The sequence below is a fragment of the Anabrus simplex genome, chromosome 1 (genome assembly GCF_040414725.1).
Source record: "Anabrus simplex isolate iqAnaSimp1 chromosome 1, ASM4041472v1, whole genome shotgun sequence".
NCBI lineage: Eukaryota > Metazoa > Arthropoda > Insecta > Orthoptera > Tettigoniidae > Anabrus > Anabrus simplex.
The window spans coordinates 481653511-481677901 of record NC_090265.1 but is presented as its reverse complement, the minus strand read 5'-3'; the positions used below and the strand labels follow the sequence as shown (position 1 = coordinate 481677901).

General features: G+C 37.7%; 1 protein-coding gene across 2 annotated transcripts in view; it reads left to right on the top strand.

Moving 5' to 3' along the window:
* Positions 1–24391, top strand: part of LOC136856979 (beta-1,3-glucan-binding protein) — a 118395-nt gene that overhangs the window by 10580 nt on the left and 83424 nt on the right. For both annotated transcript variants that reach the window (XR_010858491.2, XM_067135301.2), the window contains exon 3: positions 16451–16735. Coding sequence is in view for 1 of the 2 variants with exons in the window: in XM_067135301.2 (XP_066991402.2) it covers positions 16451–16735 (285 nt within the window). In the remaining variant the exon portion in view is untranslated. The remainder of the gene's footprint in view (positions 1–16450; positions 16736–24391) is intronic.

Below are 24391 nucleotides of genomic sequence, written 5' to 3'. Positions count from 1 at the left end.
CCTTCCAGTATGTTATTTATGAATAATAAAAATAGTATCGGCAATAATTTGCATCCTTGCTTCATCCCAATCTTGCAATCTATCGGCCTACTAATTAGATTCTCTTCTAGTTTGATACATCAATATACATTCTAGTATATCACCTCAATCACACAAATCATCTTTCCTGAGACTCCCATCCTTTGTAATTTCTTTATTAGCACTTTTCTGCTCACCGTGTCGAAAGTTTTTTTGAAATCTATGGCCACTAGATATACACTGCCTCTTTCCCTGCTTAGGTATTTTTCTATTATCATCTTTACTGTCATAATATTATCTGTTGTCCTCCTCCCCTTCCTAAATCCACACTGAAATATTGATAATATCAAATTGTCTTCGGCCCAAAACCTCAATCTATTTGCCAAAACTCCTGTGTAGATCTCGCTCAGTGAGTCTAGCAGAGTTATCCCTTGGTAGTTGCTTGGGAAGTTTTGGTTCCCTTTCTTTTTGTATATTGGGCAAATAATCCTGAATTCCCACTCCTTTGGTACTTTACCACCATTGAAAATGTTGTTAAATAATTTTACTATTCCCTCCCCCATCTGTCTGTATTTGATTATTTCTTTCCAAAATAAATTGTTTATACCATTTCTCACCCCCCCCCACCTTCCCCTGCCGATTTACCCCAAGTTTACCAAACACCTTCTGTACTTCCTCTATTGAGATTTCTTTATTTCTCCATACAACCTTCATCCCATCTCCACACTCCCATTTGGCCTTCTCTCCTAATAATTCACTGAAGTATATCACCCGCTGGTTATAATCAATATTCAATTTGTCATACCTCTTCCCCATCCTTTATTAATTTTGTTTATTCTTTCCCAGACTCTCTCCGTTTGGTTCATCCTGCATTCTCTATTTATCAACTCTGTTTGTTGCTTTGTCCATAACTTCTTCCTCTCGATAATTCTAAGTTTGTACTCTTTCCTTAATCTACAGAAAGCTTTTCTTTCTTCATTCCTTCCATTTATTCTATAATCTTTTAGTGCTTTCATCACTGTTCTCCTTAATACCTCTCATTCCTTATTATACCATCCTCCCACATCTCTCTTCTTTCTTCTCTTACCTTGGTCTATCCATGGGACCCTCTTTATTGGGTGTTCTATTAGATCCAAGGCTCTATCAATATTATTTTCTTTCAATGCTACTTCCCATCCACAGCTAATTAATTGTAGCTCCTTTTCAATAAGGTTGCCTAGTTCTCGTTTTGTATTCTCCAGCCATTTATATTTAATGTAGCTCCCACCCTTCTCTAAAATCCTCTTTGTATTCCCATCCCTTACCTCCTCTACACTTCTTTCTATCTTCACCCATACTGGTGCATGATGCGATTTTACCCAGTCTCCTATCTCCTATCCTTTTGATTTTCTCTAGGCGAGTAGTATTTAAGACTGCTCAGATTCACCTCTCTCATGTCGATAGATTTGTCTGCATATAAAAAATCTCAGCCTGAATAGGAACACATAATAGGATAAACACAATGACAAGTCAGCATTGCAAGAGGGTACAATAGAAAGGGAGACAAGGACAAACATGAAGCTACAAAAGGACAAGGACAATCTCCATACTCGTATCTTCATAAATACTACCATCTTCAAGTAAATAGGTTCTCTCCTCATCATCGCAATTCTTCTACATCCATTTCTTTTTAGCCCCCAACAAACTAATTTCTGCTTCCCAGCTACATCAAGAGGGTGGGCATCAGCATGCTCTGAGGCACCCTTATGACAGTCCTTCAGTCTTGATATAGAAAATGTGGGAAAAAAGGAACGCCAGATATATACGGGAAAAGGGAAGAGACAAAAAGTAAAGAGGAATACAGGCTAGGAACACAGGAACACAGTAGGAGAAAAGAGCCCAACAGGTCAATATAAGTAATGAAAAGCAGTGAACAAGTGACAGGGAGATTTTGAGGTTTTTGAGGTTTTGAAGTTGATGTTAAAATGTACTTACTTCCCAAAACCTTCATCTGGTCATAGAAATTAGTGCACTGAAAGGTTCTATCTCCATTTTTAGGAACCATGCAAACCAAACCAAACCAAACCAAACCAAACCAAACCAAACCCCATGGTGCAACAGCCCTGAAGGGCCATGTCCTACCAAGCGACCGTGCTCAGCCCGCAGGCCTGCAGATTATGAGGTGTCGTGTAGTCAGCATGATGGATCCTCTCGGCCATTATTCTTGGCTTTCTAGACCGGGCCACCATCTCACCATCAGATAGCTTCTTAATTGTAATCACGTAGGCTGAGTGGACCTCGAACCAGCCCTCAGATGCAGGTAAAAATCCCTGAATAGGAACACAGTAGGAGAAAAGAACCCAACAGGTCAATATAAGAAATGAAAAGCAGTGAACAAGTGACAGGGAGATTTTGAGGTTTTTGAGGTTTTGAAGTTGATGTTAAAATGTACTTACTTCCCAAAACCTTCATCTGGCCATAGCAATTAGTGCACTGAAAAGGTTCTATCTCCATTTTTAGGAACCATGCAAACCAAACCAAACTAAACCAAACCCCATGATGCAACAGCCCTGAAGGGCCATGTCCTACCAAGCGACCGCTGCTCAGCCCAAAGGCCTGCAGATTACGAGGTGTCGTGTAGTCATCATGATGGATCCTCTCGGCCATTATTCTTGGCTTTCTAGACCAGGGCTGCCATCTCACCATCAGATAGCTCCTCAATTGTAATCACGTAGGCTGAGTGGACCTCGAACCAGCCCTCAGATGCAGGTAAAAATCTCTGACCTGGCTGGGAATTGAACCCAGGACCTCTGGGTAAGAGGCAGGCACACTATTCCTACACTGTGGGGCCAGCTAGAAACCATGCATATGGACCTTAAAAAAATGATCCCTTGTTTGTTTGTGTGTTTGTTTGTTTCCTTGTTTGTTTATTTCCTTGTTTGTTTATTTGTTTGTTTGGTTGGTTGTTTCTTTCTTTCTTTCTTTCTTTCTTTCTTTCTTTCTTTCTTTCTTTCTGTCTTTAATTATAAGTTTCTATAAAGAATAGGTTCATGCCTAACCAAAATTTATAAGGTACTTTTTGTCTCTGTGTCAGCCAGCAGATGCTGTAGCAAGAATTTAAATTAATGTAAAATGTTAACCAATAGCTCTACCAAACTTCTAATGCACAAATCTATTGTAGTCCCAACATTTTTTTAGAGATACGAGATGCAGACAACCTACAGCTGTCACTTAAATATGCTTGAAAAATTTCACAAAAGATGTCTCAGGAACACCTTATCTGGCAGAATAAATGTCAAAACATTAGCATTCTGCAGGAGACTAATTCAAATATGAGCACAGAGCAAGTCTAGCCTAACATTAGCTTTGATGGTTTGATTACATACATGTCAAATCATTGTATCTCAAAGCAGGTACCGGTACTCTATTCTGAACTAAGCAAGGATAGCCACCATGTTAGAGGTCATAGGAAGATATAGAAAAGCTGCATTAAGACCACCCTAAAGTAGTTTAACATGGATTCTAAAACTGGGACACATGTACCCTGGACCATTTGACCTGAAGAGGTACTGTCCATCAAGGAGTAGCTGAAGCATGGAGACAGAGTGTTACAGAAGAATAGCAAACAAGGAGAAGGAAGGAATGGCCAGTTACCAAATGGTTCCTCAGTATTTCCTTGTCACTACAAATTGAGCACGTTGCAGATAGGGCTGATTTGCAATCTGGAGACTCACCAGTAGTTATACTTTCTTGGTCTGTCACAAATGATTGCCAATGGTAATGATGTTGACTCGTAAAATGACAGGGGTGTGTAGAACTGTCAGATTTTAAAAACAAAATTATAAAAGTAAGTTAATTCATCATTCATACACAGCCTTTGTCTTTATTGTATTTTTATGATTTATACATATTGGGCTAATGATAAACTAGGTATGACCCCTTAATATAGAATTTCATCATTTCAGAAACCATGATTATTAAATGTAAATTTTTGTAGAAACACACAATTCTCAAGATTATTATTAGGCCAAAGTTAAAAATCAAAAGTTAGGGGGTACCACTGTTACTATTAAAACTTGTACCTTTTATCAGGAAGGATTTTAAATCATAAAAATTACTAAGCAAAAACTGTACAACTAATATTGCTTTTATAGCAATACACTTTAATTTTGTTGTAAGTGGCCAAGCATAATCACAGCATTTACATTTCCAACTAGCTGTAGCCTGTGCCATTTCATTTGTGGAAATTCACTTTGTGGCCATTTATAGCATTGATGAACTTGGTAAACTGTATAAAAATGTGTTTAGTAATGTTGTAACATGTTGGTTTCTGTTGATTCGTTGATAGAGTTGAATATTTTTAGAAAGAAGAGAGTAAAAGTGTAGAGAAAACATCAGCCCATAGAAAATCACTTATAGTGAGCAAATAACATCATGATTGGCAGGAAACTCTAGTCTGACACCTCCAAAAGATCTTAAAACATGTGAATTGATAGAATAAGGTACTTTGTATAGCTTTGAAATTGATGCAGTGAGCAGAAGGCAAGGAAAAGTCTAAACCCAACTGCTATTTTTAGCAAGAAACCAGCTGTAACCCTGGGCATTGTGTCAGCAGTTTAAAAGGAAAGTTGTTTTGTTCACTATTTTCTGTTTGAGAGATAGTACTTGTAAGATTAAAAATGTTATTTCTCACTTCTTATTTAATGGACTGAAATGAAATGAAGAGCAGGGACATTCTCTATGTCTTTACTTCAATTTTGGTAATTTTCATGACACTGGGAATACTGGAAGAACATACTGATAGTTTTTATAGGCATTGAGAAGGCCTATGACAGTGTGCCTAGGAAGATAATCTGGGAATGCCTAGAAGGTATATGTTTATTCAATCCAAACTGAATGTCAGCAAGCCAGACAGGCAAAACTTTCAAAATTGATGGATATCATCTCCATGTTGTATATACTATCAACCCATTCAATGCATCAACAAAAAACAAGAATATACGGACAGACATTATGTAAAGTAATAAACTTCATGGTTGGGTTCCGTATTGAGTTAAGACTTAACTTAAAATGAATACAAGATTTATTGCTCCACCTTCTCAATACTTAAAATCATTTAACGTTTATCAAAACATTACAATATGATAGTGTCAGGTACTAGTTTCGATCCGTTTTTTGGACCATCATCAGCCTAGCCAAAATTACAAGCAAAAGACATAATCTAAAATGATATGGATGAACAAGAGGATGGATGGTGATGGAATGACACACAAGTAAAACCTTACACATAAATTACACTGAATATAACCAAAATATGTTAAAATTAACAGATGAATAAAATCATTGTGATGTTGCTTAAAATTCATCCATATCATTTTAGATTATGTCTTTTGCTTGTAATTTTGGCTAGGCTGATGATGGTCCAAAAAACGGATCGAAACTAGTACCTGACACCATCATACTGTAATGTTTTGATAAACGTTAAATGATTTTAAGTATTGAGAAGGTGGAGCAATAAATCTTGTATTCATTTTAAGTTCAGACATTATGTTCTTATTATATTAGGAAGGTGAACATGTGTAACGAACGAAGGACAAACAGAACCATTTAAACCAAAACTGAACATGAAAATAAAGCACTTTGGGCATATAGTTTACAGTATATACAATGCACAAGGAACAAATAAGAAAAATGCTACATTATTCAGCTTCTCTAGAGGTGAGAATAATGATAATAATAATAACAATAATAATAATAATAATAATAATAATAATAATAATAATAATAATAATAATAATAATAATAATAATTCTGTGTGCCTATTTCTAGCTGAGTGCAGCCCTTGTAAGGCAGACCCTCCGATGAGGGTGGGCGGCATCTGCTATGTGTAGGTAACTGCATGTTAATGTGGTGGAGGATAGTGTTATGCGTGGTGTGTGAATTGCAGGGACGTTGGGGACAGCACAAACACCCAGCCCCTGGGCCAATGGAATTAACCAATGAAGGTTAAAATCCCTGATCCGGCCAGGAATCCAATCCGGGACCCTCTGAACCGAAGGCCAGTACGCTGACCATTCAGCCAACGAGTCGGAAATAATAATAATAATAATAATAATAATAATAATAATAATAATAATAATAATAATAATAATAATAATAATAATAATAATAATAATAATAATGTTATGTCCCACTAACTGCCTTTATGGTTTTTGGAGAAGCCAAGATGATGCAGTTTTGAACCACAGGAGTTCTTCTGTGTACCATTAAATCTAGAGACGTGAGGCTGACATATTTGGGCACCTTCAAATACCACTGAACAGAGCCAGGATGGAATCTGCCAACTTGAGCTGAGAAGGTTCGCATTCTACTGTAGTGATGGGACATTCGATTCATTTTACTGAATCGATTCATTTGATTCCGTTCACGTTACTGAATTGATACAGTGATCCCATTCACGGCTCATTGGTCACCGCTCCTACTGCATCTGTGTAGTATGTGCTGGTAAGACAGCAGCAACAGCATTCAGTGTGCTTGCAGCTGCCATCTGGTCTTCATACTATGAACTCCTTTCTTAGAAAAAATGCTAGTTACTCTAACACATCGAAGGTTTCTGGCGACGCAGGGTGGGAAAGGTTAGGATTAGGAAGGTAGCAGCCATGGCCTGATTTAAGGTATAGTCCCAGCATTTCCTGGTGTGAAAATGGGCAAACTACGGAAAACCATCTTAACGGCTGCCGACGGTGGGATTCGAACCCACCATCCCCCGAATGCAAGCGCATAGCCATGCGATGTTAACCGCACGACAACTCGCTCAGTCATTTTTGAAAATATGTATTTTTCTATCAGCTGAGGATTTTTTAAATCATCATATTTTGTATAGGCTACCCGAGATGTACAGTAGCCCGCTGGTTTTCTGATTCAACATACTGTTATTGCGTCTGTCCACATATGATTGAAGTCTTGTGCAACGATGTGACATATGAACTGAGAAAATACTGAGCCGTTCTTCCCAATATAAAACAGGTACTTTTGAGTGGTCATGAGCATGACTCATAGTCATAGGGCAGGCTAGAGTCGAATTTAATTGTCAAATGTCAACTAAGTTATAATACTAAGATTCATTAAACTAATAAATAGTATAACCTAATAGCCTACCTACTTACTAGCTACTTCAGAATTATGTTGTGACTACCTTTTTAACACTGCAACTAAATCCATCTATTATTTAAACCTCCCTGTAAGAAGAGGACAGTGAATGCAAATGGGTATTATTTTCAAATGAGCTGAGCTCGAGAGTCCATTATAGCATACGATTCTTTCAGTGTAGCATGGCTCACTGTATGTCTCGCTGCAGTGAGCCGATAAGGAGCCGTGCGTATCTTGTGTCTCACTGACCCGCCTCGTTCACGATTCTTTCCGTGTGCCATGGCTCACTGTATGTCTCGCTGCAGCGGAAGCTTGGCTCTCCACGCGTCCAGTGAGCCGATAAGGAGCCGTGCGTATCTTGTGTCTCACTGAGCCGCGCTCGTTCATGATTCTTTCGATGTGCCATGATTCACTGTCTCGCTGCAGCGGAAGCTCGGCTCCTCGTCAATGTCCAGTGAGTGCGCCACTCAGCACTGTCCGCTGGGAGTAAGCTGAATCGTGTGCCATGAGCTCGCCGTTCCTGTGAATCGATTCACTCAGACACTTGAATGAATCGATACACTGCTTCGAATCATGCATTCGGTAGCCAACACTATTCTACTGTCTGAGCTACTTAGCCTGGCCTAGAGATGAGAGCTAAATCTTTTTGAATATATATTTATTTTTCCTACTTCTTTAACGTTGCACTAACACAAAGGTTTTCGGTGGCAGAAGGATGGAAAAGGGCTAGGATTAGGAAGGTAGTGGCCATGGCCTTAATTAAGGTACAGCTACAGCATTTGCATAGGGATGCTGACAGTGAGATTCGAACCCGCTATCTCCCGAATGCAAGCTCACAGCTGCGTGACCCTAACTGCATGGCCAACTCACTCGGTAACTAAATCTAGATGTATTATATGCTTTTACATGTTCACTTATGTATATATAATACAATATTTACTTCTGTTGCCCAGATCAATCCTTGATGAGTTATAGTGTTACATTGCTCCATGTCAACGATCATTGTAGCCTGCATCTTACTAAAAACTCAGCACCAGCCTCCTTCCTGTTTGTTTCATTTCTAATCTTGTCTTTGCCATTGTTCTGTTGATGAATTTCATTTCTGTTGACTGGATTTTACTATTAGCCTTGTTATGTAGGGTACAGTTTTGAGTCCATAGGTGAAAATTGGAATGAAATAGGTATGAAACATGATCACTTTTGATTTCTGGTGTATTTTATCATCCCACAGTATATTTCTCACTTGAAAATAAAATTGAGAAGTTTTCTGAGTCCTATTAATTATTTTTAGTTTATTGTGTTATCTTTTGAAATGATACTTCTAAGGTATTCGAAGTTAGAAACAGACTATAACAGAGTTCCCTCCAGAAAAATGTTTGAACCTGTGCCTTTCCTGTTGATAGTCATTTTTACAGTTTTTGTTTTAAACTTTAAACTTGCTGTTCCAAAGATTTAGTTTCTCCTGTTCTTTTGCTTCTTTTTTTCCCATGATCAGAACACCATATGCAAATATTAGAGTGTTAGTCTCTTTGCAATATTCTTTGATGGATTTTATGATCCGATCCATGACAATGATGAACAGGAGTGGTGACAAGACACTTCCCTGCTGGACTCCTCTTTTGATTTCAAACCAATCTTATCTTCCATCCCCTACTTCAACACAGCTAAAGCATTTTGAGAGCATTTTTTTTTTTATCATTCAGGAAGTTTGGCACACCTATACCTTCTACGCATTCCCAGATTATCTTCCTAGGCATGCTGTCATAGGCCTTCTCGATGCTTATAATAACCATCACTATGTTCTTCCAGTATTCCCAGTGCTTCTCTGTTAGCATTCTGAAAGCAAATAAGAGGTCTGTAGTGCTTTGGCTCTTTCTGAAGCCATGTTACTCCTCCTCCAGTAATGGTTATATCATATTCCTGATTCTTCTTTCAATTATCTTCACCAGAAGTTTAAGTGGGTTTGATTCCCAAAGATTTTAATTGTACAAGGTTAATACCTCTGACTCAGGGACTGGGCATTGTAACATGCTTCTCATTGTCTACATACAACACACCACACTACCAACCACCACAGAACACTAACTTCTCAAATTAAAATTAGTTTCATGCTAGAAATTATCTATTAATTCATATTGTTCAAACATTTTATGTATGTTATTGATGGCATGTATTAAAATATATATGCCCACCTTAAATATATTTAACATCTAGTATTATACATTGTTCCTTTTCATCGAGGGGGAGACCTCTTTTGGAAAGGTCTTTACTCTAATAGCGGAGTGGCATAATCACTGACTTCTCCCCAAGGCAGCTGCTTGAATCCCGGCCAGTACACATAGAATTTTTAAAATGAAGTTTCATTCCTGTGGCTTTGTTTCCATGTAAAACTGAATGTCCCATGGCTATGATCACAGTATCAACAGTCATGTAAAACACCAAGTCTACTTCCTTTCTTCCTATTGTGAAAAGTATAAAATATTTAGAATAGGGAGAAGCAGAGAGAAAATGGCCTTATTCAAAGAGCATCAGTTTTAAACTACCCTGTCCAACTCCTTGGAGGATTGGACGGCATACTCGCCTTAGGTTCAGAGGGCCCAGGGTTTGATTCCCAGGGATTTTAATTGTGTAAAGTTAATACCTCTGGCTCAAGGACTGAGCATTTGTGTTCATTGTAACACACTTCTCTTTGTCTACATACAACACACCACACTGACAATCACTACAGAAATATGCAATAGTGAATACGTCCCTCCACATAGGGTTGGTGACAGGAAGACCAACCAGCCATAAAACTGGGTAAAAACCTCATCAAGTGCTGATGCCTGTAGTAGTAGTAGTAGTAATAGTAGTAGTATGTACACAGGATTACTGATTTCATGTTTTAAAACCGACTAATCATGTGTATACAAATAATCACACCACACATACACTAATCGATATATATATATTTTTGCTATTTGTTTTACGTCGCACCGACACAGAGAGATCTTATGGCAATGATGGGACAGGAAAGGCCTAGGAATGGGAAAGAAGCGACCATGGCCTTAATTAAGGTACAGCCCCAGCATTTGCCTGGTGTGAAAATGGGAAACCACGGAAAACCATCTTCAGGGCTGCCAACAGTGAGGTTCGAACCCACTATCTCCCAGATGTGAGCTCACAGCTGCGATAATCTCTATCACCATAAATTTTATAATTGTTTTAAACAGTTTTACTTGTTATTATATTTTCTTTAAGTGTACGAGTGTTTGTGTATGTGTAGGGGTGCTAGCAACAGTCAGCAGTTTTCTTCTCCAGAAAGTTAAGGCGAGTACTTATTGCCCAGTTAGAACAATATCCACTACCTGGTGCTGGCCGTGGAAAACGACTCAATACTACTCTTTACTGTCCCTCCCATCCCATATCCAGAGGCATTCTTCTGAAGCAGGCCCATTCCTCCACACCATAGGTTTTACAATGTTGTCATTTAAACACTCTCTCTCTTTCCGCACAAATTGATGAAATATGCACAATTATTGATGATAACAACACACACATCTTGTGTATTAGATAAAACATCAAACCCCATGGCGCAACAGCCCCGAAGGGCCATGGCCTACCAAGCGACCGCTGCTCAGCCCAAAGGCCTGCAGATTATGAGGTGTCATGTGGTCAGCAGAAGGATCCTCTCGGCCATTATTCTTGGCTTTCTAGACCGGGGCCGCCATCTCACCATCAGATAGCTCCTCAATTGTAATCACGTAGGCTGAGTGGACCTCGAACTAGCCCTCAGATACAGGTAAAAATCCCTGACTGGCCAGGAATAGAACCTGGGGCCACCGGGTAAGTGGCAGGCACACCTCCCCTACACCACAGGGACGGCGTGTATTAGATAAAGTTGGTTCATATTTACCATCCCATCCTCTATGGTAGCACATGATCGCTGTGAACTGGTCTTCTAGGACAGATCTGGTGTGGGGGAGTAAACCTTTATTATAAAAACAACTTAAGCTAAAGTATTACGTACGCCATTGTGCATAGATTGTTGTTAGCGTGGAAGAAGTTCTCTTCGCAGTTGTATAAACCTCTTGGCATAATTAATATGACTGAGTATGAAGCTTGTTTATTCAACTTCATGCCGATATATGAACATATAACAATTGTAGGTGACTTTTAATATCAACCTACTGAAAGGATCAGTCCAGACAGAAAAATTAGCTGACATGATGTCTTCCTGTAACCTCTCCCCCCCCCCCCCCCACACACACACACACACACTCTATCATCATAACTAACAATCCACACAAAATTGTAAACCATGGCCAAATACCTATTCCATCAATCTCATCTCATGGTCTCATTTACTTATCCTACTCCCTTGTGTACCCAAATACAAGCTGAACTTCACCCCATGAAGAAATATAAAAGACATTAATTTTGATCATCTGAAGTATGATGCCTGCACCTACCCTGGAATATTCTACTACTATATAATATTGACTCAAACGCTGACATATTTAATTATCTTTCTACCAGACTGTATCATGTACTTAGGAACAGAGTCAAGCAAGTCAGAAATCAGAAATATAAATACTTACTCTCTTTCCGGTTAACACTAGTAATGCTGGGAACCATCTTTGTTCACTGGTTATTATGACCGAGCTTGATAGCTGCAGTCGCTTAAGTGCGGCCAGTATCCAGTATTCGGGAGATAGTGGGTTCGAACCCCACTATCGGCAGCCCTGAAGATGGTTTTCCATGGTTTCCCATTTTCACACCAGGCAAATGCTGGGGCTGTACCTTAATTAAGGCCACGGCCACTTCCTCCCCAGTCCTAGCCCTTTCCTGTCCCATCGTTGCCATAAGACCTATCTGTGTCGGTGCGACATAAAGCCAATAGCAAAAGAAAACTGGATATTATGAGAGGTCAGCAGCAACAGACGGAACCCATTGTTCCTCCTGATGAACATAATTTTCAGAAAATAGAATACTGCCTAATGTAATTAACTAGCCAGACATAAATGCATACTGATTATTCAGCCCATCACCTAATTGCCCATGATTTACTTTCCAAGCTCTCCTGAAACCAACTTAAGAAAGAACTTTATTCAATTAAATCTGAAGTCTCAGGTATAGATAACATCCCTATACATTTTATCCATAATATTATGGGTTCCATTCTTCCTATTGTGACATACATTTTCAAATACTCTCTTAAAAATGATATATTTTCATCTCTCTGGAAACACGCAAATGTTATTCCAGTACCCAAGAAACCTGATCCTGAATGCCCCATCTCTGTTCTCCCGGCTACTTCTAAAGCTACCGGGCGAGTTGGCCGTGCACGTAGAGGCGCGCGGCTGTGAGCTTGCATCCGGGAGATAGTAGGTTCGAATCCCACTATCGGCAGCCCTGAAAATGGTTTTCCGTGGTTTCCCATTTTCACACCAGGCAAATGCTGGGGCTGTACCTTAATTAAGGCCACGGCCGCATCCTTCCAACTCCTAAGTCTTTCCCATCCCATCGTCGCCATAAGACCTATCTGTGTCGGTGCGACGTAAAGCCCCTAGCAAAAAAAAAAAAAAAAAAAAAAAAAAACTTCTAAAGCTTTGGAATGACTTGTGTATGAACAAGTGTTGCAGTATTTAAATGACCATTCTCTCACTGACCTCTTACAATGAGGCTTTAAGAAGGGGTACAGTACTACAAACACTCTCCTTAAAGTAACAGAAGACATCAGACTCACTGTGGAACAACGTTAAGTTACTGTTCTAACACGTCGGATTTCAGTGATGCTTTTGACACAATAGACTTACAACAATTAATTAGGAAAATGTAATCTTACTGGTTCAACTCTTTAAAATTCAGTTTTTTTTTTCATTTTATATGAATGATTGTTGGCAGCAGGTAATAACTCATGACAAAATTTGAGAATGGCGACCTAGGAAAGTAGCACACCACAGAGTAGGGTTGTGGAACCATTACATTTTTGTTGTTGTTGTATATCAATGATATCTCATCGACACTAAAATCATACAGTATGCAGATGACCTTCAAATATATACTGTAGCTACTGCAAAATAAAAACATTATCAGATGCAGTGCTAAACATAAATGCTAACTTGAAACAACTAAGTGAATACACATGGTGAAATAGGCTTCTTATTTATTATTATTATTTTATTAACAGTAATAATAATAATCATATGGCCTCAGCTACCATGTGCAGGCATTTCAATTTGACGCCATCTGGCTGTCTGCTTGTCAGTTTCGACGTTCCGTTTTACTCTAGGCCTACTAGATGGCACACCAAGTAAACCGAAACTCTCTTGGGTGTCTGTGGCTGAGATTTAATTAATTTTGTCGGGTAAATGCCAAATGTGTCACCAGAGATCTTTTACATAATGGACTTTTTCCGCCCTTCCCTTTTTATTAACAGATACATCGCAATTGGGAAATATCTCAGTGGCAGTGATCACTTACAGTACTAATAATAGAGTAAAGTTTAAACATAATTACCCAACAATAACAACAACAACAACAAACACAATTAAAAAAAAACAACTACAACAAGAGTACAACAATCATTTCCATGGACAGAAAATATAACCGTACAAGAAATACTACTAGTTTAACATTCTAAATCCAGCATCATCATATACAAATTCACACACAACTTAAGTATTTACAGTGCTTAACATTATGGCTTACAATACTATAGGTTGAGCTTACTACAAGCTTAACATTACAACACCGTCATATACAAATTCACGCGAACCTTTTTCAAATTTTTACACTATGAGTTACAACATCAACAACAGCAGCAACAAGTAATTTTCTGGAAAGAAAATATTGCAAGAAATACTACTAGTTTAACTTTCTAAATCCATTCCAAACTCTTTCAGATTTTCATTCAAAATATCCAGTCTCCTTTGTACTTCCTTTTATCCCTTTCCCCATATCACCACATCATCTGCAAATACCAAAGCATTCACTTCATCACTACTGATACTCTGTCTTACACGTTTTATGATTTCATCCATCAATATCATAAACAATAATGGTGACAGTGCACTTCCTTGCTTGAGACCTTTTTTGTATAAAATGTTTCAGATTCACCACTCTCCACTTGTACACTGCTTTTACTCTCATGATACAACATTTTTATCTTGTTAATTAATGATTTTGGTACATTCCTTTTCAGTAGGCATTCCCATGCATGTTTTCTCTTAACTGTTTCATAAGCGTTTTCCAAATCCAAAAATATGAAGATGATTTCCTTGTTCCTTCCCAGATGTTTTCCATTAGTGTTAGCACTGTAAATATCAAGTCTATTGTTGATCTATTCAGTCTAAAGCCATATTGTTCTTCCTCTAACTGTGTTTCTATTATATCCCTCAGTCTTTTGTCTATGACTTTCTCCATTATTTTTAGCCCATGTGATAATAGGGTTATACCTCTATAATTTTAACATTTCTTCCTATTTCCTTTTTTGAATAATGGCACAATGCTTCCTTGTTGTCAATCTCCAATCTCCAGCATTGAATTCGTCTTTTCCACTTGCTTTACCTTTGGTCATTGCTTTTACTGCCCTTTCAAGTTCCAACCATGTTATCGGATTCTCTTCTTTTTCTCCATCTATTATTTCCATTCTCCTTCTTCCTCCAAGCAGTCATCCTCATTATAAAGTTTTTCAAAATACTTTGCCATCACCTTCTGTAGATCTTTTTTGTCATGTACTATCGATCCATCTTCTCTCTCTAATGCCTTGATTCTTTCTTGATTTATTCTTTTTGATTTTATACTCTGTATAATAGTTTCTGATTTCCTTGACTATCTTGCTCAATTTTGTTGGTAAACTCTCCCAACATTTCTCCTTTTCTTCCTTGATATCCCTCTTTACTTGTAGTTTAAATCTTTTGTATACCACATGTAACATTTCTATCTTATTTTCATCCCTCTAATATGTTTTTTGTTTTTCCTTATCCGTTTCTTTCTTCACCTTGTTCATTTCTTTTATTTCTTTTTTATTTTGTCTGTCCACCACCATGTCTCCTTTCCCTTAAACTTTGCTTTTGTTTTTCCACATACCTCAATTGCTGCTTCCACAAATGTCTGTCTTACATTGTCCCACTCTTCTTCTCCACTTCGTATTTCCATGTTAGGCAACTTCCTTTTTATCCAATCTTGGAATGCCATTCTTTCATCCTCCTCCTCCTCCTCCAATTCCCAAATCCTGATCTTTGGTTTCTTCTTCAATACAATTTTAGGAATTTTTACTTGTTTTAATTTCACAATTAATAATCTATGATCACCCTCCATACTTTCACTGGGGATTATCTTCGTATTCTGTTATTATTCTGTTATTATAAAATCAATGAGTGTTCCATACTGTCCATCCCAACTATATCAGCTGATCTTATGGCTATTCCTCTTCATAAACCATGTGTTCTTTATTATCATGTTATTTCTGATACAAAGTCCTACAGTTTCTCTCCATCTTCATTTCTATCGCCATACCCATGTGGGCCCAGAACATTCTCATATCCCATTCTATCAGTTCCCACATGATCATTCAGATCTCCCATTATCATGATCCCATCTCATTGAGGAACTGTTCTTTTTCTTCCACGCTACATCCTGTCTGTGGAGCATACACCTGTATTATCTTCAGTAGTTCCTTGTTTACATGTATGTGCATTATTATAATTCTTTCATTTACATACTCAACTTCAGTACAGTAGTATACTGTTTTATTAATTTTATGTTTGTGAGACTGAGAGTGTTAGTTTAATGCAACTCTGCTAGATTTTAAGTTAATCTTATCTACAGATAAGTGTTGTAAATATGGTTATGTGTAGGAGAGTGCCATGTGCTGTAACTTTACCATTGAAATAAGTCAAATGAATGAATTAATTAATTAATTAATTCTAGATTTAAACTACCCTCCAGAATGTTTTCCAATCTGTAGCATTACCTCATATTGGACCTGCAACATCAGTATTTGAAATACAAAATTAACACATTCTAATTGCTAACCGTTTTGACAGGTTAAAAATATTTTGTATCTTGTCTGTTCTGAACTACCTACTTCATGTATATCAATCCTTGCTCACATGAGTTACTTAGTCACTTACATCAAATTGTTTTCCATAATGCAAATTTTTGTGGTACTTTCATTTTTAGGAAGGCAAATCAGTGCTCTCCCTTATCAGTTCTGCCATACATCCATCTATGGTTTTACCAGAACTACACTGAGCCGCAAGCCATGAAGTGACAAATAAATCTTGTCTAATTGAAAATTAATTTACTTATTTTGCAGCTGGAAGCAGAGAGTAATCTCTCAGTGAATCCAACTAAGATAAATGCATCTGCAAATATCCATAACAGAAATGATAACCTCAATAAACATGTCCACATGGAAAATACAAAGGATGCTCAAGGAAACAATGGAATGCATGAATTGTCTAATGAAGCAACCTGCTTGAAAAGTGTAACAGTTGTAAATGGAAAAACATCATGTAAGGACAAGTTGGTGTTTGAAGAAAACTTTGATGTTCTAGATAAGCACATATGGCAACATGTAGTTCAGTTCGCTGGAGCTCCGGTAAGTAAATTTTTCTTTGAATATTCCCTTCTAATTTGCAATTTCAGTCAAATGAATCATTTAGATTATTGTACTATCTATAAAATTCTTAATAATCTTAGATAAAACAACATTTTTCTGAAAATGAAAAAAAAATTAACAATCAGAATTAATTACAGTATGTGAGGGTAAATTTTCCATTTAGCCAGTCCCGTAGTCTAGAGATAGCATGGTTGCCTAATATCGGAAAGCTTTGCATTAAATTTCCAGCCAGGTCAGGGATTTTTACTTGGATGTGAGTGCTGGTACAAGGTTGATAATCATATCATCTGTATCGCCTAGTACAAGTAAGGAAAATCATATATGTGCATACAGCCCATGGTTAAGTGAGCAGATTATTACAGAACTTCTCAACGATTTGCATGGGAATACAATGGAAACAAAATATTGTTCCTGTGAACAGGTTTTTCCTGGCACACCAGGACTGAATGCTAATAACCTTGATATTTCTGCAAAATCATCACCTCTATATTTCTTTTGTTTATTTCTTGAGAGAAATGTATTGAATATTATCCAGGTGGAAAGTAACGGATATGCCCTACAGCAAATCAACCTAAAGAAGCAAGAAGCCCCTTTGAAACCTTAATCAATATATGTGCAGTGGAAACCAGTGACATTGAATGAACTAAAGTTATTTTTTGCAGTAGTGATTCATATGTGTTTGATTCGTAAACCTTTTCTCTGAGACTATCGAAGCACAAAACCAGTTCTAGAAACTGACTATTAGAATGTTGAGGGACCGATTTCTCGCAATTCTGACAATGTTGCACTTGAACGACAATGATAAGCAGAAACAAAGGGACCATCCAGACTACAGTCATGTGTTCAAAATCTGATCGATACTACCAGTATACCTGAAAACAAATTTTCTGAATTGTTACTCACCTGGTGATTCACTGACAATCAACAAAGCAATATGTCCATTTTGAGGATGTATATTTTTTGTGTATTCATGAGAGGAAGCTACAGAAGTACTGAATCAAAATCTTTCAGCAATATGAAGCAAGGAGTAGTTGGATATTTGTGCAACATGGAAGTGTATTCTGGGGCCCATGTCACAGTGGAGGATTAAAATCCTTCCTTCAGTGTTGTGGACAGACTGTGCAAACCAGTGAAAAATTGGGGTGCACAGTGTATATGACAGATGGTTTTCAAGCCCCACTATTTATAACCATCTGTCGAGCTGTCAGACTAAAGCAGTTGGCACTGTGATGTCAAATCAGAAAGGAATGGCAAAGTCAGAGTTCACAAGAAAAAAAAGGATGAACAAATTCCATTGAAGAGAGAACACCTTTAGCAATAAAGTGGCAAGATGTTCAAGTCGTATATATGCTGATCACTGCACATGATGATGACATGATTGAAGTACCTGCAACATGAGTGAGCCACAAGAAATCCAAACCATCAGCAGTAGTGTGGACTATAACAAATTCAAAAATTAGTGTTGATAAGTCTGACCAGTTGCTGGTATATTACGCATTCATGAGGAAGTCTATCAAGTGTTGGAAAAAATTATTCTTCCATCTGTTTGATCTTGCCATAATGCCATTAGTGAATGCCTATCTGCTGTAATATAAGACTTGTTCACAGAAACTTGCACTTTGGAAATTTTTTTTGCTAGTGGCACTTTACGTTGCACTGACTCAGATAGGTCTTATGGTGACGATTCCACTATGCAACAAATTTTAAGGTCACAAAAACTTTTTTTGAAAATGTAGGCATTCTTTATGTATTTTGACTTCCTGAATTTGAAAATGATACTGAAAACACTGTATCACTCACAGTTTTTGCACAAATCGCATAAATTTGTAATCAATGATAATGCAATTTAATGGTATTATAATAATATTCTGATTGATATTCTGAGCTTCATATGGGGTTTTAGTGTTTATTATAATAGACATGAAAACACCATATGAAGCTCAGAAGCAGTACATCGCTTTCAACTGTTCAACACCTGCACTCCTAGTGGCACGTAGCAAACTGTCACGTTGCAAATGACGCTGCCTTTCCATCACTGTGTTGTGTTTGTGGAAGGAAGTACGTGTTAGTCTTAGTGCAGAATGTCTACCTGAGGTTGTGTAAACTCTCCTAACAGTTTTTGTTATATATGTGGTGAACTTGTGGTGAAAAAGGACCGAAGAAACATTACTACTTTCATGAAAAAGGTCTACCATGCCTATTTCAGAGTGAAACTCGGCAACACCAATAAACCATGGGCTCCACAGGTTGTGAGCATTGTGTGTGTAGAAGATTTACAATGGTGGGTGGCAGGAAAGAAGAAGTCATTACGATCTCTATGGTCTGGCAAGAGCAACAGGATCATACCGATGACTGCTACTTCTGCTCTTGTAAGGTAAATAGTTTCAACGAGAAAAACAAGAAGACTATTAAGTATCCGAACAACATTCGCTCAGCTATTCGTCCATTTCCACATGGCCCGGATTTACCTATACCACAGCCTCCGCAGACATTAGATACGGGTGACAGTGATGACATGGATGCCGTGCAGGAGACGGATGCTACTGACTTTGAAGTAGGCACAGATGAGGCCCCTCTTCTGTTCACTCAGCCAGATCTAAGTGATTTAGTCCGTGATCTGGGACTGTCAAAGGATAAAGCAGAGCTCCTAGGGTCAAGACTGTGTGAAAGACATTTCTTAGCACCCGAAACGTCCGTTACATTTTATAGAAAAAGGGACTTGATATTCACACAATATTTTTTTTTTAAATGACGTGTTAGTGTACTGCAGTCATGTAGAAGGTTTGATGGGTCAGTTCAACATTCTGTACGCATCCGGTGACTGGAGACTGTTCATTGATTCATCTCAAAGAAGCTTGAAGGCAGTCCTGCTGCACAATGGGAACATGCATGCCTCAATACCTGTTGGCCATTCTGTGCACCTGAAGGAAACATACAATAACATGAAGGTGCTTCTTACTACCATCCATTATGAGAATCACAATTGGATGGTGCATGGCGATTTGAAAGTGTTGGATATGCTTGTAGGACAACAGACCGGATATACCAAGTTTCTTTGTTTCATCTGTGAATGGGACAGTCATCTGTGAATGGGACAGTTGTGCTCGTGACAAACATTGGGAGCAAAAGCAGTGGCCCCAAAGGTTGGAATTGGTTCCAGGGGACAAAAATATCAAGTGTGACCCTCTAGTGGAAAGAGACAGAATACTCTTGCCACCTCTGCACCTCAAACTGGGCATAATGAAGCAGTTTGTCAAAGCATTACCTAGGTGTGGCAACTGTTTCAAATATCTATGTAACAAGTTCCCCAACCTGTCAGATGCTAAGCTGAAGGAGGGTGTGTTCAATGATCCCGATAGTCGGAAAGTAACGCTAGATGAAGATTTCCTTAATTCAATGAATGCCGTGGAGCGAGAAGCCTGGACTGCTTTTAAGTGTGTGGTTCAAAACTTCCTGGGAAACAATCGCAGCCCAGAGTATGTCAACATAGTAGAGAACATGCTGACGAAGTTGAAAATGCTGGGATGCTCAATGAGTTTGAAGTTACATTTTTTACATTCTCACCTTGACTTTTTTCTTCCAAACCTGGGTGCTGTAAGTGAGGAACAGGGTGAAAGGTTCCACCAAGATATAAAGGACATGGAACGACAATACCAGGGAACTTGCAATGTTCGGATGATGGGCGACTACTGCTGGATGCTTCACTGTGAGCACACAGAAATGCCCCATAAGAGGAAAAGCAGGGGCCACGCCATGACAACTAAGAAAGCATGGAATGAATTACGTTAGTGCATATTTTTACCACATTCTCTGTATGCATCTGTTCACTGTGTGCATATTTCAATATGTTGTTGGTTTAAACATATTCTAGTTCAGCATGATTCGTGTGCAATATATATACGTACTACTTCAATATGTGATATCATTATTAACAAAGTATATGTTTTGTGCTAAAACTGTGGGTGATATGATATTTTCAGTGTCATTTTTTAATTCAGGAGGCAGAAATACATAAAGTACACCTGCTTCTGTGAAAAAAGTTTTTTCCCTGTTGCATAGGGTTGTTCTTTGGAAATTGTGTGAACATTTAAGAGATGATTTGGTGAGCAGTGATGGGGCTGAAATTTCTGAAGAATCACGAGCATCAGCTGTGAGAAATCTAGTAAGTAGAGATGATTTTCCATGCAGAATACCTGGGCACGAAGAAGGAAGGGCATGCGTAGTGTATGTGTAAGGTCTGCTACAACAAGTCCAAGCACAAAACCAGCCACGCTGTGAAGAAAATAACAACCATATATTGCTGAAAATGTGACGTAAGTCTTTCCATAGCAGAATGTTTTGAGTGTTATGTTACCAGAGCTAGGTATTGGGAAGTAACAATGTGTAATTCTATTATTCAGAGACTTGAAACTATCCAACTTTATGAGCAAATTAAAAATTTAAGTGTGTGAACGAGGATATCAAAATGTACCAAAATTGAAGTTTGAGTTTCATCCCATTAATGAACGTAAGCATTTCTGCATTGATTTTGTGCAATAGTTCACCTTTTCTGGAATGTGTACATAAATTTGTTTAATTATATTGTATAAACTGACAGAATTAAGAATTATTGGTAATATCCAGAGACTTGTGGCAGAAGAAACAAACCAATAACTTAAATAGAGATGTTAATAAAGTACTGTATGGTATAGATTAATTCAACTTTGTAGAGATAGAAAAAATATAACCCAGGTAAATATAAGTCACAGGGAATGGATAGAATACTTTAAAAACCTTTAAAGTGGTGAGGATCATTGGAAACAGGATGTAGAGAAGGTGGGGCTCTCGAGGGGATTGGAGTGCACCCTACCTAATTTAGAGAAGGAAATTTCAGCTGCCGAAGTAAAGGAATTATTAGAGAAAGGGCAGAAGGGGAAATGAAGAGCAGTTTCAGGTATAAACAATGAATTCTGGAAGGAAGCAGGCAAGAACAGCTTTATCCTAGCAAGTATAGTCAAAATATTCAACAAGATTTTTGAGGGAGCAAGATTCCCTAAATCATGGCAAGAAGGAATCATCTGTCCTGTGTATAAGAAACGTGGGGAAAGATCTAACCCAAGTAATTATAGAGGGATAACATTAGATTCTTTAAGCAAGATACACACAGGTATATTGGCAAAATGACTAAATGAATTGGGTAGAGGAGTGCTTGATCCTGTTGAGATTCCAAGCAGGATTTAGAAAGGGAATGAGGACAAGTGACAACATAATGGCAGTAAAAGCAATAGATAAATATATTAAGAAGCGAGGCAAGTTGTACATTGCTGCAATCGATTTAGAGAAAGTGTTTGATTTGGTGAGTAGAAGCGCTGTCGTCCATAAGTTAGTGCAGATCGGAGTATCTGAAAATTATAAGAGCAATTGATAACATATAATCAGAATTTAAATGTTCTATCAAAGTTAAAGATGGTATAGTGGTGGGGAGATAATTTTAAAATTGAGTCTCAAGCAAGGGTGTAAACTGTCACCTATATTATTTTTATTGTTTATTAACGATATCTTCCATTCAAAAGGATTTGAGAAAGGAGCTTCTCCATGTCTTGAGAATTAAGATATTCCAGGCCAAATCTCTGCAGATGATTTCATTCTACTCGCATTAACACCTGTCAAGATGCAAAACAGTATTAAAGGGACAGGAAACTATTGTAAAGAGTGGAATCTAAAGGTTAATCCATGGAAAACCAGGGTAATGGTTTGTAAAAGTGGTCTCAATTAAGAGTTAACAGTGGTGGATGGGTAAGACAAAGTTAGAAGTGCTTAAAAAAATTGAATACCTAGGGATGATTATAAGCAGCAATGGTAGATGGTCAGATCAGATAAAAAAAAGCAAAAATGAAGGGAGTACATGCTTTGGCTAGTATTAGAATACTGAATAAAAAGATGCCTAACATAGAATACAAAGTACAGAAAAACATATTTAATTCAGTAGCAAAAGCAAATATATATGCTCATTTAATCCTGAAGTAAATACAGTAGTGCAAAAGTTACTACAGTATATATTTGATGCTGTTAACATACAGTACCCCTTGTTCTAGGACAGCTGTCCCTTGTGGATTATCTCTCTCTTTATGGAGAGGTAATTGTTAGTAAATTTTCCAAAATAAGTATGGGATTGCCAAACTGTACTGCAAATTGTAAGTAAGAATTGGAGTAAGAATGTGTGAGGGGGTCAGTATACGGGCTGATATTGCAAAACGAATAGTCAAGTATTGGTTGAGATTAAAAACTGGGGAAGGTGGTGAAATTTTAGGGATAGTACATCAGCTACAAGTAACATATAAAAGGTATATGTTTATGGCTAAGATTTGTGGATGACACTTTTGTGGTTATTGACAAAAATGTTACTAACAGCAACGAAGTTTTAGAGAATTTAAATAAAATTGACCCTAATGTAAAATTCACTAAGGAAGACGAAGTTAAACAGTCCTTAAATTTTTTAGATATAACGATCACGCACGCCAATAATACTTTTGATTTTCAAATCTACAGAAAACTCACACAATCTCCTATAACCATAAATAATTCCTCTTTACATCCTAAATCTCAAAAATAAGCGTCATTCTATAATTTAATACACAGAGCCTTGAAAATCCCACTCTCCCCTTACAACTTAAAAATAGAATTAAACTAACTTATATAAGGAACTTGGCTAAACTTAATGGGTTCAAAGTTGAAATGATTAACCAGTTAATCAATAAAGTTAAATATAAACTATCCACGAATTGTCTGGGCTCATAGTGTTAAATGGCTAGATTCACAGACGAACATCAAAAACTATAATCAAACTCCAACTTCGGTGGACAGGTTATGTTGTTCATAGGTCAAAATTTCATCTTCCAAAGAGGATCATGTACGGTATTCACAGTTGAAGGATGGCAGAAGACCTGAAGGTGAGAAGGGGAAAGATTACAAAGAGGTTCGTAAGTTCAGTGTTAAGAAATCCCATGTCAGTTCTGGCAACAGAGAGGATACAGCATCTATCAGTTTGGCATGACATTGACTTATCCATGAAGGCCCTCAACTTTTTAAACAGCAAAGATGGAGACTCAAAACTGACAAACATAAAGTTAAGGAAGAGTGGGCACTCCTCATAAGAAACGAAACAATCTGCAGCATCTGGCTCTTGACCTTGACAATGTCTGCCACCAATGTGGAAGACTTATGGTACCCAAGGAAGATAATCATACTTGTCACTTAGTGATAGCCTATCATCATCATCATTATTGTGTTAAGAGTCTGTTTTTAGTGGTAGAAAGGATCTCATTGCAGTAATTACAGCTAGCTACTTTTGAGTGGCCATCTTCAGTAGGACTAGGACATTTGACATCTTGTATCTGTTACCAACACTACAATGTTAGAATGGAATTTTTGCATGGTGTGCTCATATAATGAATGTAATATACATACTCTGGGCTGTTTTTTTGAAAATATTGGTGCTGTGAGATAGAGCACATACTCGTATATTCATGTTACATATAGTTCTAGAGTGTTATTGTCTGTATATTTTTATCCTGTGTCTAGTAGATGGTTAACAAACGGAGATTACAGGTTATGTTTGAGTACTCTGTGTACCTCATTTAGAAAATTTGTCCATTG